General features: G+C 44.7%; 1 protein-coding gene across 1 annotated transcript in view; it reads left to right on the top strand.

Annotated features, from left to right (window-relative positions):
* The window catches only part of PIF1 (PIF1 5'-to-3' DNA helicase), a 179,096-nt gene that overhangs the window by 92,395 nt on the left and 71,728 nt on the right, over positions 1-14,973 (top strand). Inside the window, 3 exon segments of the mRNA XM_033916027.1 lie at positions 6,211-6,271; positions 6,273-6,311; positions 6,313-6,355. Coding sequence (XP_033771918.1) covers positions 6,211-6,271; positions 6,273-6,311; positions 6,313-6,355 — 143 coding nt within the window.

Below are 14,973 nucleotides of genomic sequence, written 5' to 3'. Positions count from 1 at the left end.
CATCAACAAACAGGGAGGGACGGGATCCCGTCGCTTGTGTCAGGAAGCTCAAAGAATTTGGACCTGGGCGACAGCTCGTCACTTATTCCTGAAGGCGGTCTACATCCAAGGGGAACAGAATTGCTTAGCAGACAATCTCAGCAGAATTCTTCAACCTCACGAATGGACTCTCGATCCATTGACCCTCCAGTCCATTTTCTCTCAATGGGGCACACCTCAAGTGGACCTTTTTGCAGCTCCCCACAACCATCAACTGCCCCTGTTTTGCTCCAGACTTTACTCTCCTCACCGTCTGGAACCCGATGCATTTCTCCTGGATTGGACCAATCTCTTCCTTTATGCATTCCCTCCTCTTCCGCTCATGCTGCGCACATTATTCAAACTCAAGAGGGAACAAGCCACCATGATTCTCATCGCTCCACGGTGGCCAAGACAGCATTGGTTCTCCCTTCTACTTCAACTCAGTTCCAGGGAACCCATACCTCTTCTGCTGTTTCCTTCACTTCTTACACAGCATCAGCAAACTCTACTTCATACCAGCTTGCAGTCTCTGCACCTGACAGCTTAGTTTCTCTCGGGCTGACTTCGGCTCACTCTCTCCTTTCTCAGCCTGTCCGTTCTATTATTGATGCCTCCAGGAAACCGGCTACTCTTCAATGTTACCAACAAAAGTGGTCTCGGTTTTCTTCCTGGTGCCTCTTGCATCACCATAATCCCATGTCTATAGCAGTAGGACTGGTGTTAGACTATCTTCTGTCCTTATCTGACTCTGGTCTTAAATCCTCTTCGATTAGAGTTCACCTTAGTGCTATTGCAGCTTTTCATGAGCCGGTTCATGGAAAACCCCTCTCAGCTCATCCCTTGGTTTCTAGGTTCATGAAGGGCCTTTTCAATGTGAAGCCACCTCTTAAGGCCCCTCCTGTTGTATGGGATCTTAATGTGGCTCTTTCTACGTTAATGAAACCTCCTTTCGAGCCTTTGGCCACAGCGCATTTTAAATTTCTTACTTGGAAAGTGGTCTTTCTTATAGCTCTCACTTCTGCCAGGAGGGTCAGTGAGCTCCATGCACTGGTGGCTGATCCACCTTTCACTGTTTTTCACCATGATAAGGTCGTCCTCCGGACACATCCAAAATTCCTTCCTAAGGTTGTGTCTGAGTTTCATCTTAACCAATCCATCGTCCTACCTGTTTTTTTCCCAAAGCCTCATTCTCATTCAGGTGAACAGGCTTTGCATACCTTGGATTGTAAACGTGTTCTGGCTTACTACCTTGAACGCACCAAACCTCACAGATCATCTCCTCAACTGTTTTTATCCTTTGATCCTAACAAGTTGGGTCATCCTGTATCTAAACGCACCCTGTCCAATTGGCTTGCTGCTTGCGTTTCATTCTGTTATGCTCAGTCGGGCCTGACACTGGAAGGTTCTGTCACGGGCCATAAGATTAGAGCTATGGCAGCGTCTGTAGCTTTCCTCCGTTCCACTTCCCTTGAGGAAATCTGCAAGGCTGCTACTTGGTCCTCAGTTCATACCTTTACATCTCACTATTGTCTGGATACATTCTCCAGACGGGATGGACACTTCGGCCAATCTGTTTTACAAAATTTATTTTCCTAATGGCCAACCTTCCCTCCATCCCTCTTTTTGTTAGCTTGGAGGTCACCCATCAGTCAAGAATATGCTGCCTGCTTGTCCTGGGATAAAGCACAGTTACTTACCGTAACAGGTGTTATCCAGGGACAGCAGGCAGATATTCTTGCGTCCCTCCCACCTTCCCGGGTTGGCTTCTTAGCTGGCTTATCCTAACTGGGGACCACGCGCCTCCGTCGGGCGGGAAGGCGCACGCGCGGTGCGGCCTAGCTAGAACTTTCTAAAGTTCTTAGAGTGCAATCACTCTAAAATTGTCCGTACCGGGCTCCGTCGGTGCCGTCACCCATCAGTCAAGAATATCTGCCTGCTGTCCCTGGATAACACCTGTTACGGTAAGTAACTGTGCTTTTCTCTGCCTCCTCTTCAGAATGGAAACATCTAGCTTTCCTTCTCTTTTTACCCATTCCCCAGCAAGACCTTCTCTCGTTCTCTCTCCATTCCTCTTTGTCAGACTCCCCTCAGCGTGCTGTAGCCACACTGCAGCCCTAGGCCAGGGCTTAGCAGCACTTCCAGTGGCTAAACACAAAAAGTGCACCGGCGTGTGACCCGGACTGGAGTCACCCTGCAGGATTTACAAAAAAAAGGAACTGAAATCAAACAAAACCACAAACCCCGTGGTAGCCTGGCAATAATGAAAATTTAATTGTCAGAATATCCAAGGCCAAAACAAAGTAAATAATACGAACATTGCAAAATCCAACAAAAACAATACTCAAAAAGGAAAACTTGAGAAAAACTCAGGATTTTCTTTCCAGTCAAAGTCAGTAATTTGCTCTGAGATACTGCACTCCCTCAGAGCTTCTTCCTCCTCAGGGCCTTCACAGCCTGCTCCTCAGCAGGTTGTAACAAAAAATACAGTCCTCTGCTTTGCTGCACAATATTCACTGTTCCAAAGAAACAAAGCCTCCAGCAGCTGTTAGAGCACTGCTGGGAAAAGGAGAGTTCCCTAGGTTCTGCCTGTACAAAAGCCCCAACACAGCCTTCAAATCCCTCTCTGGGTGTTAGCAAACCTCTCCCCAGCAAAAAGGCACTTTCAGCTCCTTAAAACAAACAAGAATGCAAAGAGTCCCAAAAGAGGTTCACAAAACAAAAACTCACAGTTTAGGCTTAATCCTTGCACTGGTTGATAAGCCTACTTCCATGGGTTCAGGAAACTCAGCTAACTCCTCCTCAGGTAGTTCTCCCTGAAGTTCCATGGGAATCTCATCTTCAGGCACTGTTAGTTCTGGAGGTGTCCCAGCTTCTTCTACCTCCATGGGTGTACAGCCATCACCCCTGCTTGAGCTAGGGAGGTCATCATGGGAGAGAGACTTCAACTTTCTCCCTATCCTGCCTAACTGCTTGTTACAGACTGCTGGTTTAACTAGGAGAGGGACACGCCCTGCTCTGCCTGAGTCAGCAGCAGGGAACCAAACCTCTCTTGGGCTCCCCCGGTGGTGACCTAGTTAATAGTCACTCTGCTGACTCTCAGGTCTCACTTCATTCTGGCTCCCCCTGGTGGACAGCCGGGAAACCACTGTGACCAAGGTAGGCACGGAGCCTACCTGGTCACAGTGCACATCCTCAAACTAAGAACTCTCTCAAATCCACCCTTCCCATGTATACGTATGCACTCACAATGCTCGAAAATGCCACCTGGCTTCCCCACCCTCATAACTCTCTCGATCCACAAGGGACTTAAACCAACATAAGAGATCTGACAATTAAGTTCACAAACTCATCCTAGAAAAAGTGCTACCCAAGATGGCGTCCAGTACCTGTGACTGGTGAGACGCTGTGGGAATTATCGAGTGTTTTCTTTCTTGATTTCAGTCTCTTTCTTTCCACTGCGATGCCGAAGAGATGGGGTAAGAGTTCTGCTGCAGCCTCGCAGCGCTCTGAACACCCCCCCTCTCGCTTCCATTGAGCAATTTTTACAGCGTCTTCAGAGGGAGCCTGCAGTTTCGGGGAGTTGCCCGTTGGACCCTGCGGCGTGGAGTGACGCCAACCCAGAAGTCCTAGGGCTTGATACAACTCTGAGACCCGATCAGAGGATTCCACCCCCCCCCCCCACCGCTGAGTGCTAGCTCGCCACATGAAGGGAGCGAGCCAGAAGAAGCAGCACTCACTGACCGAGAGGCTGAACCATCTGGGAGCCAGCAAGGAGAAGTCTCGATGGACTTTTTAAGCCCAGAGACAGTTCCAGCGGATAGGAGACCAGAGGGAGGAGAAAACCCGGATCGGCAGACAGAAGGCAGTCAAGGTGAGCCGTTTTCAACTTTACATGAGCTTTCCTTCAAATATGAAAAACCGGCTGAAGTGACTCTTGACTCAATATGGGATTTGGTTTCCAAACTGGGAGACTCACTAACTAAACAGATTAAAGAAGGTGAAAAGAATATAAGAATTCAAAAACAAACAATAGAGGAAAATAAACAGAAAATTTCCAATATGAAAGAAAAAACAGGAGAAATTGAAAAAGAAGTAACAATGATTAAGCAAGTTCAATCTACAATAATAAAAGATAATCAAATTCTTAGAAGAAAATTGGAAACAATGGAAAATAATTATCGGGCTAATAATCTGTGCTTGCTGAATTTCCCAAAAGTTCCATCTATAAACCCAAAGGAGATAATAAAAAGGTACTTTATAGAGATATTAAATATTCCCGAGGAATCAATACCTCCTCTCACTCAGGTGTACTATTTGCCCACTAAAGTAATGGATCAGCAAGCGGAGGATCAGAAACAGGTTGAACAAGAACCTCAATTAGACTTAACAGCAATTCTGGAAGCATCTGATAGATTTGGCTAAACCAGTAACTCTTCTATTATCTGTGGCATTGCTTCCAGATAAAGATTGGATATTAAAAATGTTTTTCAAAAATAAAAATAAGGAGTTCCTGGGTTTGAAAATTCAAGTATTCCAGATGTTAGTAAAGAAACTCAGAATCGTAGACGTCAATTTTCTTTTGATTAAATCAGGAGTTGCGCAGTTGGGTGGTATTTTCTTTTTGCGCGTTCCATGTAAATGTATAGTAAGGTATCGATGATAATAAATATAGTGTTGGTTTTTTGAACCGGCCCAACTTACAGCTTTCTTGACGCTGAAACGTTTGGAAAAGGAAGGAACAACAACAGTGGACTTGACTAAATAGAATATAAAGCTCCTTAACCTAGATATCAGATACCTTTTTCTTGTATAGGATTTATTATTTGAATTTCCTTAAAATTCACTCATAAGCTCTTGGATCTAATGTTGAGGACTTGAGATTGTTTGACTAGAGATTTTTTTTGTGGAAAATTTATTTTCTTCCTTTCTTTCTTAAATATATGTATAATCAGACAATCTTTCTGTACAAAATGTTTTATTTTGTTAAAATTTAAAACTGATAAATAAAGAAAAAAAAAAAGTGCTACATACTTATTGCTGAATATCATTTCGGTCATCTTTAAAATACTCCCCTTGGGAAGCTGTGTACTGATGCCAGCGCCTAGTCCACCCTTCAAAGCAATTTTGGAACTCTTTTTCTGGAATGCCCATCAGAGCTGTCGTCTTATTATTATTAATGTCCTGAATGTCATCAAAATGTCTTCCTTACAATATGTCCTTTATCTTTGGGTAAAGAAAAAAGTAATTGGAGGCCAGATCAGGTGAGTAGGGAGAGTGTTCCAATACAGTTATTTGTTTTCTGGCTAAAAACTCCCTCACAGACAGTGATATGTGAGCTAGTGCATTGTCATGAGGTGAAAAGTTCAGGTCATTTTCGTCTTTCACGTAGCTTTTTCAGCACTTCCAAATAGTAAACTTGGTTAACTGTTTGTCCATTTGGTACAAATTCATAATGAAGTTACATTGGAAGGAGGGACTTGGCCGGAAGAAGGTGCCAGAGTAGGCCTTATGTGTTGCATCTTTGTGGATGAAGCTTTTAAGAGGCTAGTTGGCCCGGGGCGGAAGGTGCAGAGGGGCCAACCCAGGGGAGTTGCAGGGTTTTTTTTTGCCAGTTTTGACCCACGATCAGGTGCAAGGAAGAGGGGTTGTTGGACCCCATGATAGGGAGAGAGGGGCGCTACTGGACTTTCAATTGCAAGGGGGGGCTGCTCGCTGGGAGGGATGGGAAGGGAGATGACTCATAGCAGATCCTTTACTGCAGGGTACAGAGTCACAAATGAGATTGTGAGTTCATTCGAGCAGGGACTATCTAATCAAAACAGGAAAAAAACCCACAATATCACATCAGCCATCACCTTGTTTTTATACTGCCATCAGAATGCATTTTGTGATTGACTTTAGTCTTCTAGCACTTGCTCATTTTGTTCTGATCCCAAGGATGGTGGTATCAGCTCCTGAAAGCCAGTAAGACATGTATTGTGTTGATAAAAAGGAATTGTATCTATATTTTAAAATTAACCTTTATTTCTATATTCTTTATTAGAGTAACTTGCACTCTCACTACGTATATTGTAGAAAAATTCTGAGATGATGCCCTGTCTTCACCATAATGTTTTAACATGATTCCTCATCTCATATTTTAGTGTGTATAATTTTGTTGGAAAATACTTGACTACTGTTTCTCCAAAGGTGCCCGGAGGAGGTGACCTCTCAGCTGATGAAGACAGCCAACAATAAGATTGAACGGGAATGGTATCTTGGCAACCAGGGCATGTGCAACCCACAAAGACGGATGTGGAGCTGACCAATGCAAGACGATTAGAGCAGCTTCCTGGTAAATAAAGAAAAATGACTTATATATGGTGTAAGTGTACTAGCTGCTGGGAGCTAAAAAATCTTGTAGATCTAAAAGGAACTATTAAAACAGTAAGGGTGGTGAAATTTGTTGCACAGCCTACCCGGTGGAAAGGCGATGAAGAAAAAAAACTGTTAGGGATGAAGAGGGAGACACAGAATTTATTGTTGAGAACCAAGTCCAGGATCAGGATTTGACCTGAAAAGCCAGGCAAGCTTAGCACCAGTCCAAACTCCTAGGAAATAAAGTAGTCCACAACAGGTTTTATTTTGAACCAAATATAGCTTTCAAATGATGAAGTAACTCCAAAAACAGTTCAGTACATATGGGCAACTACTTACACCAGTTCTTTTCTCCAGCACAGAAGTACTTTTAAAAGATGTTATATTAAAGTTCCTTTAGTGATAGATGTTACAGTTCTGTATTGTAGTACCTTGATGGAAAAACCCAGCCAGTAATGATGTACATTGGGAAGAATAACCTATATCATCGTTACCAGATGCTAGGATCCACCTTAGGGGTCAGCGCCCCAAAAAAAGATCTAGGTATCATTGTAGACAGTATGCTGAAACCAGTGGGTGGCAGCGGCCAAAAAAGCAAACAAGATGCTAGGAATTATTAGAAAAGGGATGGAAAATAAGAATGATAATGTTATCTCTATTTTACGACTTCACCTTGAGTATTGCGTTTAATTCTGGTTACCGTATCTCAAAAAATATATAGCAAAATTAAAAAAGGTTCAAATATGGCTGAGGGGAGATTTGATTTGAAGTCTACAGAATCCTGAATGATGTAGAACAGGTACAAGTGAGTTGATTTATTTATTTATTTATTTTTTACTCAAAATTATAGACTAGGGGACACTCAAAGTTACAGGGAAATACTTTTCTTTAGCATCTCTCCAGACCAGGTACATAAGAACATAAGAATTGCCGCTGCTGGGTCAATCCAGTGGTCCATCTTGCCCAGCAGTCTGCTGACCCTACGGCCTTTAGGTCAAAGACCAGTGCTCAAAATGAGTCCAGCCTCACCTGTGTACATTCTAGTTTAGCAGGAACTTTGTCCAACTTTGTCTTGAATCCCTGGAGGGTGTTTTCCCCTATAACAGACTCCGGAAGAGCGTTCCAGTTGTCTACCACTCTTCTGGGTGAAGAAGAACTTCCTTACGTTTGTACGAAATCTATCCCCTCTCAGCTTTAGGGAGTGCCCTCTCATTCTCCCTACCTTGGAGAATGTGAACAATCTGTCTTTATCTACTAAGTCTATTCCCTTCAGTATCTTGAATGTGTCGATCATGTCCCCTCTGTCTCCTCTTTTTAAGGGAGAAGAGGCCCAGTTTCTCCAATCTCCACTGTACGGCAACTCTTCCAGCACTTTAACCATTTAGTCGCTCTTCTCTGGACCTTTTCGACTAGTACCGTGTCCTTCTTCATGTACGGTGACCAGTGCTGGATGCAGTACTCCAGGTGAGGACGCACCTTGGCCTGGTACAGCGGCATGATAACCTCCGATCTGTTCATGATTCCCTTCTTTATCACTGATGGGTAATACTCACCATGACCAGTAGGAGGAGACCGAGACAAAACTTTGGCTGCAATATTAATAGCTGTGCGTCTCCCTAGTCTAACCAGCCTGTTCTCAGTCTCAGCAGGTGTGGTAAGCTGTGCCAGTCTTCCCTTGGTTAGCATAGGCCTGTTGGAAGTTTAGTGGCCTTCTTGTCCCTGTTTGTGCTGGACTGAGCTTGGGGGACCCTTTCGGGTGTTTATCCTACCTTAGGGGTGTCACATGACTAGTCATGAGTTGAGTCCCTCCCCCCATTTCCTCTACCTCCTCAAAATTCTTCTAGAGGTTTCTCAGCTGTATGCCTTGCCACTGATACTGGCAAGGCACATGGCTTAGAGAGCCAGTGGAGTCTGTTCTGACAGAAAAAAAAAATCCTGAGGTAATGCCGGTCTGAAGGGAGCTTTTGGTTCATTGTTGGAACTTCTATCTATGTGGGTGTAGTCTACAGACCTCCGACTCATTCCAAGAGTCCTAAAAGAACTGAAATTTGAAATCGGAGAACTATTGCAAAAACTCGCCAACCTATCAATCAAAACAGGACAGATACCTGATGACTGGAGGATAGCGAACGTTACGCCGATATTTAAGAAAGAATCGAGAGGAGTGCCAGGCAACTACAGATCTGTGACCCTCACGTCTGTCCCTGGAAAAATGGTTGAGGCGCTGATCAAAGATAGCATAGTCCGGCATCTAGACACACGACCTGATGGGAGCAAGTCAACATGGGTTCAGGAAGGGGAAATCATGTTTGATGAATCTACTCCAATTTTTTGAGACAGTGAACAGACAAATTGATAGTGGAGAACCGGTGGATATTGTATACTAGGACTTTCAGAAAGCGTTTGACAAGGTTCCACATGTAAGACTTCTCAGGAAACTACAAGGCCATGGAATAGGGGGAGATGTACTAAGATGGATAGGCAAATGGCTGGAGAACAGAAAACAGAGAATGGGCATAAATGGAAAGTTCTCAGAATGGGAAAAAGTGACTAGCGGTGTACCCCAGGGCTTGGACCCATCTTATCTTATTTAATATTTTCATAAATGACCTAGAAGAAGAAATATTCAGTGAAATCATCAAGTTCACAGACGACACAAAGCTATGCCGGGCATTCAGATCGCAGGACAACGTAGAACTCCAGAGCGACTTAAATCAATTGGAGAAGTGGGCAGACAAATGGCAGATGAAGTTTAATGTGGAAAAATGCAAAGTGATGCATTTAGGCAGAAAAAATAAAGATCACACTTCAAAATCACTGAGCTCTGGAACAACCTTACCTCCCCTCTTCGGAACTTGAGCTCTCTCCAAGTTTTCCGCAAATATCTGAAAACCTGGCTTTTATCAAAAATGTAAGTCTCCCTCTAACTTTGGAATCAAGAAAACTCTTATATCTTGGCATCCCAGTCCTCTAAATTTTCTTCACACTTCTACTTCTAACCCTCTGTTGTAGTTCCTTCCTATTTCTTCTACTGTAAACCGCGCCGAGCTCTACGAACGTGGAGATGATGCGGTATACAAACCTAAGGATTAGATTAGATTAGATAGTATGTCAGGTGTAACTCTGGAAAAGACCGAACAGGAAAGGGACCTGGGTGTACTGATAGATAAGACCCTGAAGCTGTTGACGCAATGTGTGGCAGCAGCGAAGAAAGCAAATAGAATGCTAAGTGTGATAAAGAAGGGTATCACGAGTAGATCAGAGAAAGTTATAGTACCGCTCTACAGAGCTATGGTCAGACCACACTTGGAATACTGCATCCAGCATTGGTCCCCATACCTAAAGAAGGATATAAACTGCTAGAGAGGGTGCAGAGACGAGTAACAAAGCTAGTGAATGGTATGGAGAACCTGACCTACGAGGAACGACTTAGGAGATTGGGATTGTTCTCCCTCGAGAAGAGGAGACTGCGAGCGAATCTGATCGAGACTTTCAAAATACTGAAAGGATTCGACATAATAGAGCAGGGAAAGAAGCTATGTACAATGTCCAATGTGACATGGACAAGAGGACACAGACTGAAGCTGAGGGGGGGACAGGTCCAGGACGAATATCAGGAAGTTTTGTTTCACACAGCGAGTGGTGGATGCCTGGAATGCTCTCCCGGAGGAAGTAATTGCAGAATCCACCTTTCTAGGATTTAAGAGTAAACTAGATGCACATCTCCTTAGGAAACATAGAAACATAGAAGATGACTGCAGAAAAGGGCCAGGGCTCAACAAGTCTGCCCACTCTAATTACCCACCCCCTAATTTCTTCCTTGAAGTGATCCCACATGCTTATCCCATTTTCTCTTAAAATCCAGCCCGCTGCTGGCCTTAATTACCTGCAGTGGAAGACTATTCCAATGATCAACCACCCTTTCGATGAAGAAATACTTCCTGGTGTCACCATGAAATCTCCCACCCCTGAATTTCAATGGATGTCCTCTTGTCGCCGTAGGTCCTTTAAGAAAGAAGATATCCTCTTCTACCTCAATACGGCCCGTAACATATTTGAACGTCTCAATCATGTCTCCCCTCTCTCTACGTTCCTCGAGTGAGTATAGCTGCAACTTACCCAGCCGTTCCTCATACGGGAGATCCTTGAGTCCTGAGACCATCCTGGTGGCCATTCGCTGAACCGACTCAATTCTCTGCACATTTTTTTGATAATGTGGTCTCCAGAATTGTACACAATATTCTAGATGAGGTCTCACCAAGCATTATAACTTTGGGCTTCCGGCTGACGAACTTCTTCGAATACAACCCATCGTTTGTCTAGCCTTGGATGAAGCTTTCTCCACTTGATTGGCAGTCTTCATGTCTTCATTAATGATCACTCCCAAGTCCTGTTCTGCTGCAGTTCTTGCTAAGGTCTCACCATTTAGGGTGTAAGCTCTCCATGGATTTCTGCTGCCAAGGTGCATGACCTTATACTTTTTGGCATTAAAACTTAGTTGCCAAGTTGAGGACCAATGTTCCGGTAAGAATAGGTCCTGCGTTCTACAGTCGGGCACTGTGATTTTGCCTACTATGTTGCATAGTTTGGTATCATCGTCGAATAATGTAATTTTCCCTCGAAGCCCCTGAGCTAGGTCCCTTACGAAGATATTAAATAGGATCGGACCCAAGACAGAGCCCTGTGGCACTCCATTGATCACTTCCGACGTTTTGGAGAGAGTACCGTTCACCACCACCCTCTGAAGTCTACCACTGAGCCAGTCTTTTACCCATGCAATTAACGTTTCTCCTAATCTCATCGAAGTCATCTTGCTCAATAACCTGCGGTGTGGGACACTAGCAAAAGCCTTATTGACGTCCAAGTACACGACATCTAGGGACTCCCCCATATCCAGCTTTTTCGTTACCCAGTCAAAGAAGCTGATCAGATTGGATTGGCAGGACCTTCCCTTTGTAAATCCATGTTGATGAGGATCTCATAGATTCTCATCGTTCAGTATCGTATCTAATTTGTGTTTGATTAGTGTTTCTATAATTTTACTCACTATCAATGTGAGACTTACCGGTCTGTAATTTGCAGCCTCCGTCCTGCATCCCTTTTTGTGGAGTGGAATGACGTGAGCTGTTTTCCAGTCCAATGGGACCCCTCCTGTACTTAGGGAAAGATTGAAGAGCGTGGAAAACGGTTCCGCCAGGACATCACTCAACTCCCTAAGCACCCTGGGATGTAGTTTGTCTGGTCCCATGGCTTTGTTCACTTTGAGCTTTGAAAGTTCATAGTAGACGCTGCTGGACGTAAACTCAAAATCTCAAAACGGGTCTTCTGAGCTTTCCCTTGTCTGTAGCTGTGGACCAGAGCCTGGTGCCTCGCAGGTAAAGACTGAGCAGAAGTATTCATTTAGTAGTTCGGTTTTATCGGAGTCCGATTCTACATAATTCCCGTCTGGTTTCCTAAGGCGCACTATCCCATCTGTGTTCCTCTTTCTGTCACTAATATACCTGAAGAGGGATTTATCCCCTTTTTGTAATGCTTTTTGCTAGATTCTCTTCCATCCAGAGTTTGACCTCTCTGACTGCTGTTTTGACAGCTCTAGACTTGGCCAGATAGTCTTCTTTAGTCTCTCATTTCACAGATTGTTTGCAGGAGATAAATGCTTTTTTCTTCTTTTTTATGAGGTCCGAGATATCCGCAGAGAACCACTGAGGTTTATTGTTTCTCCACTGTTTACTTACTGTTTTTATATAGAGGTTGGTTGCTTCGTGTAGGGTAGATTTCAGAGCTGACCACATTATCTCTACATTACCAGTTGCGGCCTGGTTTTGCAGCGCCTGATAGACGAAATCACCCATGTTATTGAAGTTAGTGCCCTTAAAGTTGAGGACCTTTGTGGATGTGTTAGATCTAGTGAATCCTTTCCTGAGGTGAAACCACACTATGTTGTGGTCACTGGAGGCCAACTTATCGCCTACCAAAATCTCTGTGACACTTTCTCCGTTGGTGAGTACCAGGTCCAGTATTGCCTGATCCCTAGTGGGTGCCTGCTTGTCCTGGGATAAAGCACAGTTACTTACTGTAACAGGTATTATCCAGGGACAGCAGACAGCTATTCTCACAACCCACTCACCTCCCCTGGTTGGCTTCTCTGCTAGCTATCTGAACTGAGGAGACGCGCCCTGCACTGGGTGGGAAGGAACTCGCGCATGCGCGGTGTGGGCAACTCGAAACTTCGAGTTTCTTCAAGCAAGTCCTCTTGTGAAGCGTCCGCAATTCCGGGCTCCATCGATGACGTCACCCTTATGTGAGAATAGCTGCCTGCTGTCCCTGGATAACACCTGTTACGGTAAGCAACTGTGCTTTACTTCCAGTGTTTCCTACTCTGCTTACTCAGAATCAGCAATCCCTTCTACATCCCAACATAAGAAGTGCCTCTGCTGGGTCAGACCAGAGGCCCAACATGCTCACGCGGGGGCCCACCAGGTCCAGGACCTGTATAGTAACCCTCTATCTATACCCTTCTATCTCCTTTCCCTTCAGAAAATTGTCCAAACCCTTCTTGAACTCCAATACCGTACCTTGTCCTATCATGCCTTCTGGAAGCGCATTCCAGATGTCCACCACCCGTTGGGTGAAGAACTTGCTAGCATTGGTTTTGAATCTGTCCCCTCTTAATTTTTCCGAATGGCCTCTCGTTCTTGTAGTTTTCGAAAGTTTGAAGAATCTGTTCCTCTCCACTTTCTCTATGCGCTTAAAGATCTTGTAAGTCTCTATCATGCCCCCTCTAAGTCTCCGCTTCTCCAGAGAAAAGAGCCCCAGTTTCTCCAATCTTTCGGCGTATGAAAGGTTTTCCATACCTTTTATCAAACGTGTTGCTCTCTTCTGAACCCTCTCGAGTATTGCCATATCCTTCTTTAGGTATGGCGACCAATATTGGACGCAGTACTCCAGATGTGGGTGCACCATTGCTCGATACAATGGAAGGATAACTTCTTTCGTTCTGGTTGTAATACCCTTCTTGATTATACCTAGCATTCTATTTGCTTTCTTAGCAGCTGCTGTGCACTGTGCCGACGGCTTCATTGTCTTGTCGACTATTACCCCCAAGTCCCTTTCTTGGGTACTCTCACTCAATAACAGCCCTCCCATCGTGTAGCTGTATCTCGGGTTTCTGTTTCCTACATGCAAGAGTTTACATTTCTCTACATTGAACTTCATCTGCCATCTCATCGCCCACTCTCCTAGTTTGTTCAGGTCTCTTTGTAAACCTTCGCAGTCCTCTATAACTGCGAATTTTATTACTTCGCACTTCTTCCCTGTTTCTAGATCATTTTATGAATACATTGAATAGCAGCGGTCCGAGCACCGACCCCTGCAGAACATCACTCGTGACCCTCCTTCAGTCCGAGTAGTGGCCCTTCACTCCTACCCTCTGTTTCCTACCTACCAACCAATTCCTGATCCATCTGTGTACGTCTCCTTCCACCCCATGGTTCTTCAGTTTCCGAAGTAGGTGTTCATGGGAGTACCTTGTCAAAGGCTTTTTGTAAGTCTAAGTATACGATGTCAATGGGGTCCCCTTTGTCCATCAGTTTGTTAATTCCTTCGAAGAAGTGCAATAAGTTCGTTAGGCACGATCTTCCCTTGCAGAAGCTATGTTGGCTTGTTTTATTCCTTTCTAGATGCTCCTCGATGGTATCTTATCAGTGCTTCCGCCATTTTCCCAGAACTGAGGTCAGACTTACCGTAGTTCCCCAGGTCACCTCTTGATCCCTTTTTAAAGATGGGAGTAACGTTGGCTATCTTCCAATCCTCCAGCTTCGCGCCTGTTTTCAGAGATAGATTACAAACTTGCTGTAGTAGTTCCGCTATTTTTTCCTTAAGCTCTTTCAGCACCCTAGGGTGGATTCCGTCTGGGCCTGGTGATTTGTCAGTTTTTAAATTTTCTAACTTCCTGTGTACGTCTTGGTTTCTCTCAGGATGAACTCTACTCAATTGCTCCTCGCTCAGCTTGTTCGTCGGATTATTGATGCTTCCAGGAGACCGGCCACACAGCAATGTTATCAACAGAAGTGGATTCGGTTTTCTTCCTGGTGTTTACTTCATCATCATGATCCAACTTCCTTGGCAGTGGAATTAGTACTGGATTATCGCCTTTCTCTGTCAGACTCTGGTTTTAAGTCTACATCTATTAGAGTCCATCTCAGTGTTATTACTGCTTTTTATGAACTAGTGCAGGGCGAGAAGCTGAGGCGCACGGGAGCGCAGGTGGTCTTCTCCTAGATCCTGCCAGTTAGAGGCAAGGGCAGAACCAGGGATGAGCGTATCCAGAGGTCCAACGAGTGGCTACACGAGTGGTGCAGGGAGGTGAACTTCGGATTCCTCAACCATGCAGGGACTTCAAGGACCAGACGGACTCCATCTGACCAGTAGAGGTAAGAACGTCTTCGGACATCGACTAGCATGACTGCTTCGTAGGGCTTTAAACTAGGTAAGTTGGGGGAGGGTACCAGTACAGTAAGTAGCTATCCGGAGAAGGGGAGTCGCAACCCCACTCCTGAGCCATGGTAAGTACTCACATTGCAAACAAGTCTTTAG

Source organism: Geotrypetes seraphini, chromosome 12, assembly GCF_902459505.1.
Source record: "Geotrypetes seraphini chromosome 12, aGeoSer1.1, whole genome shotgun sequence".
Lineage (NCBI taxonomy): Eukaryota > Metazoa > Chordata > Amphibia > Gymnophiona > Dermophiidae > Geotrypetes > Geotrypetes seraphini.
Note: the sequence above shows the minus strand (reverse complement) of the source record. Positions and strands in the feature narration are given on the sequence as shown.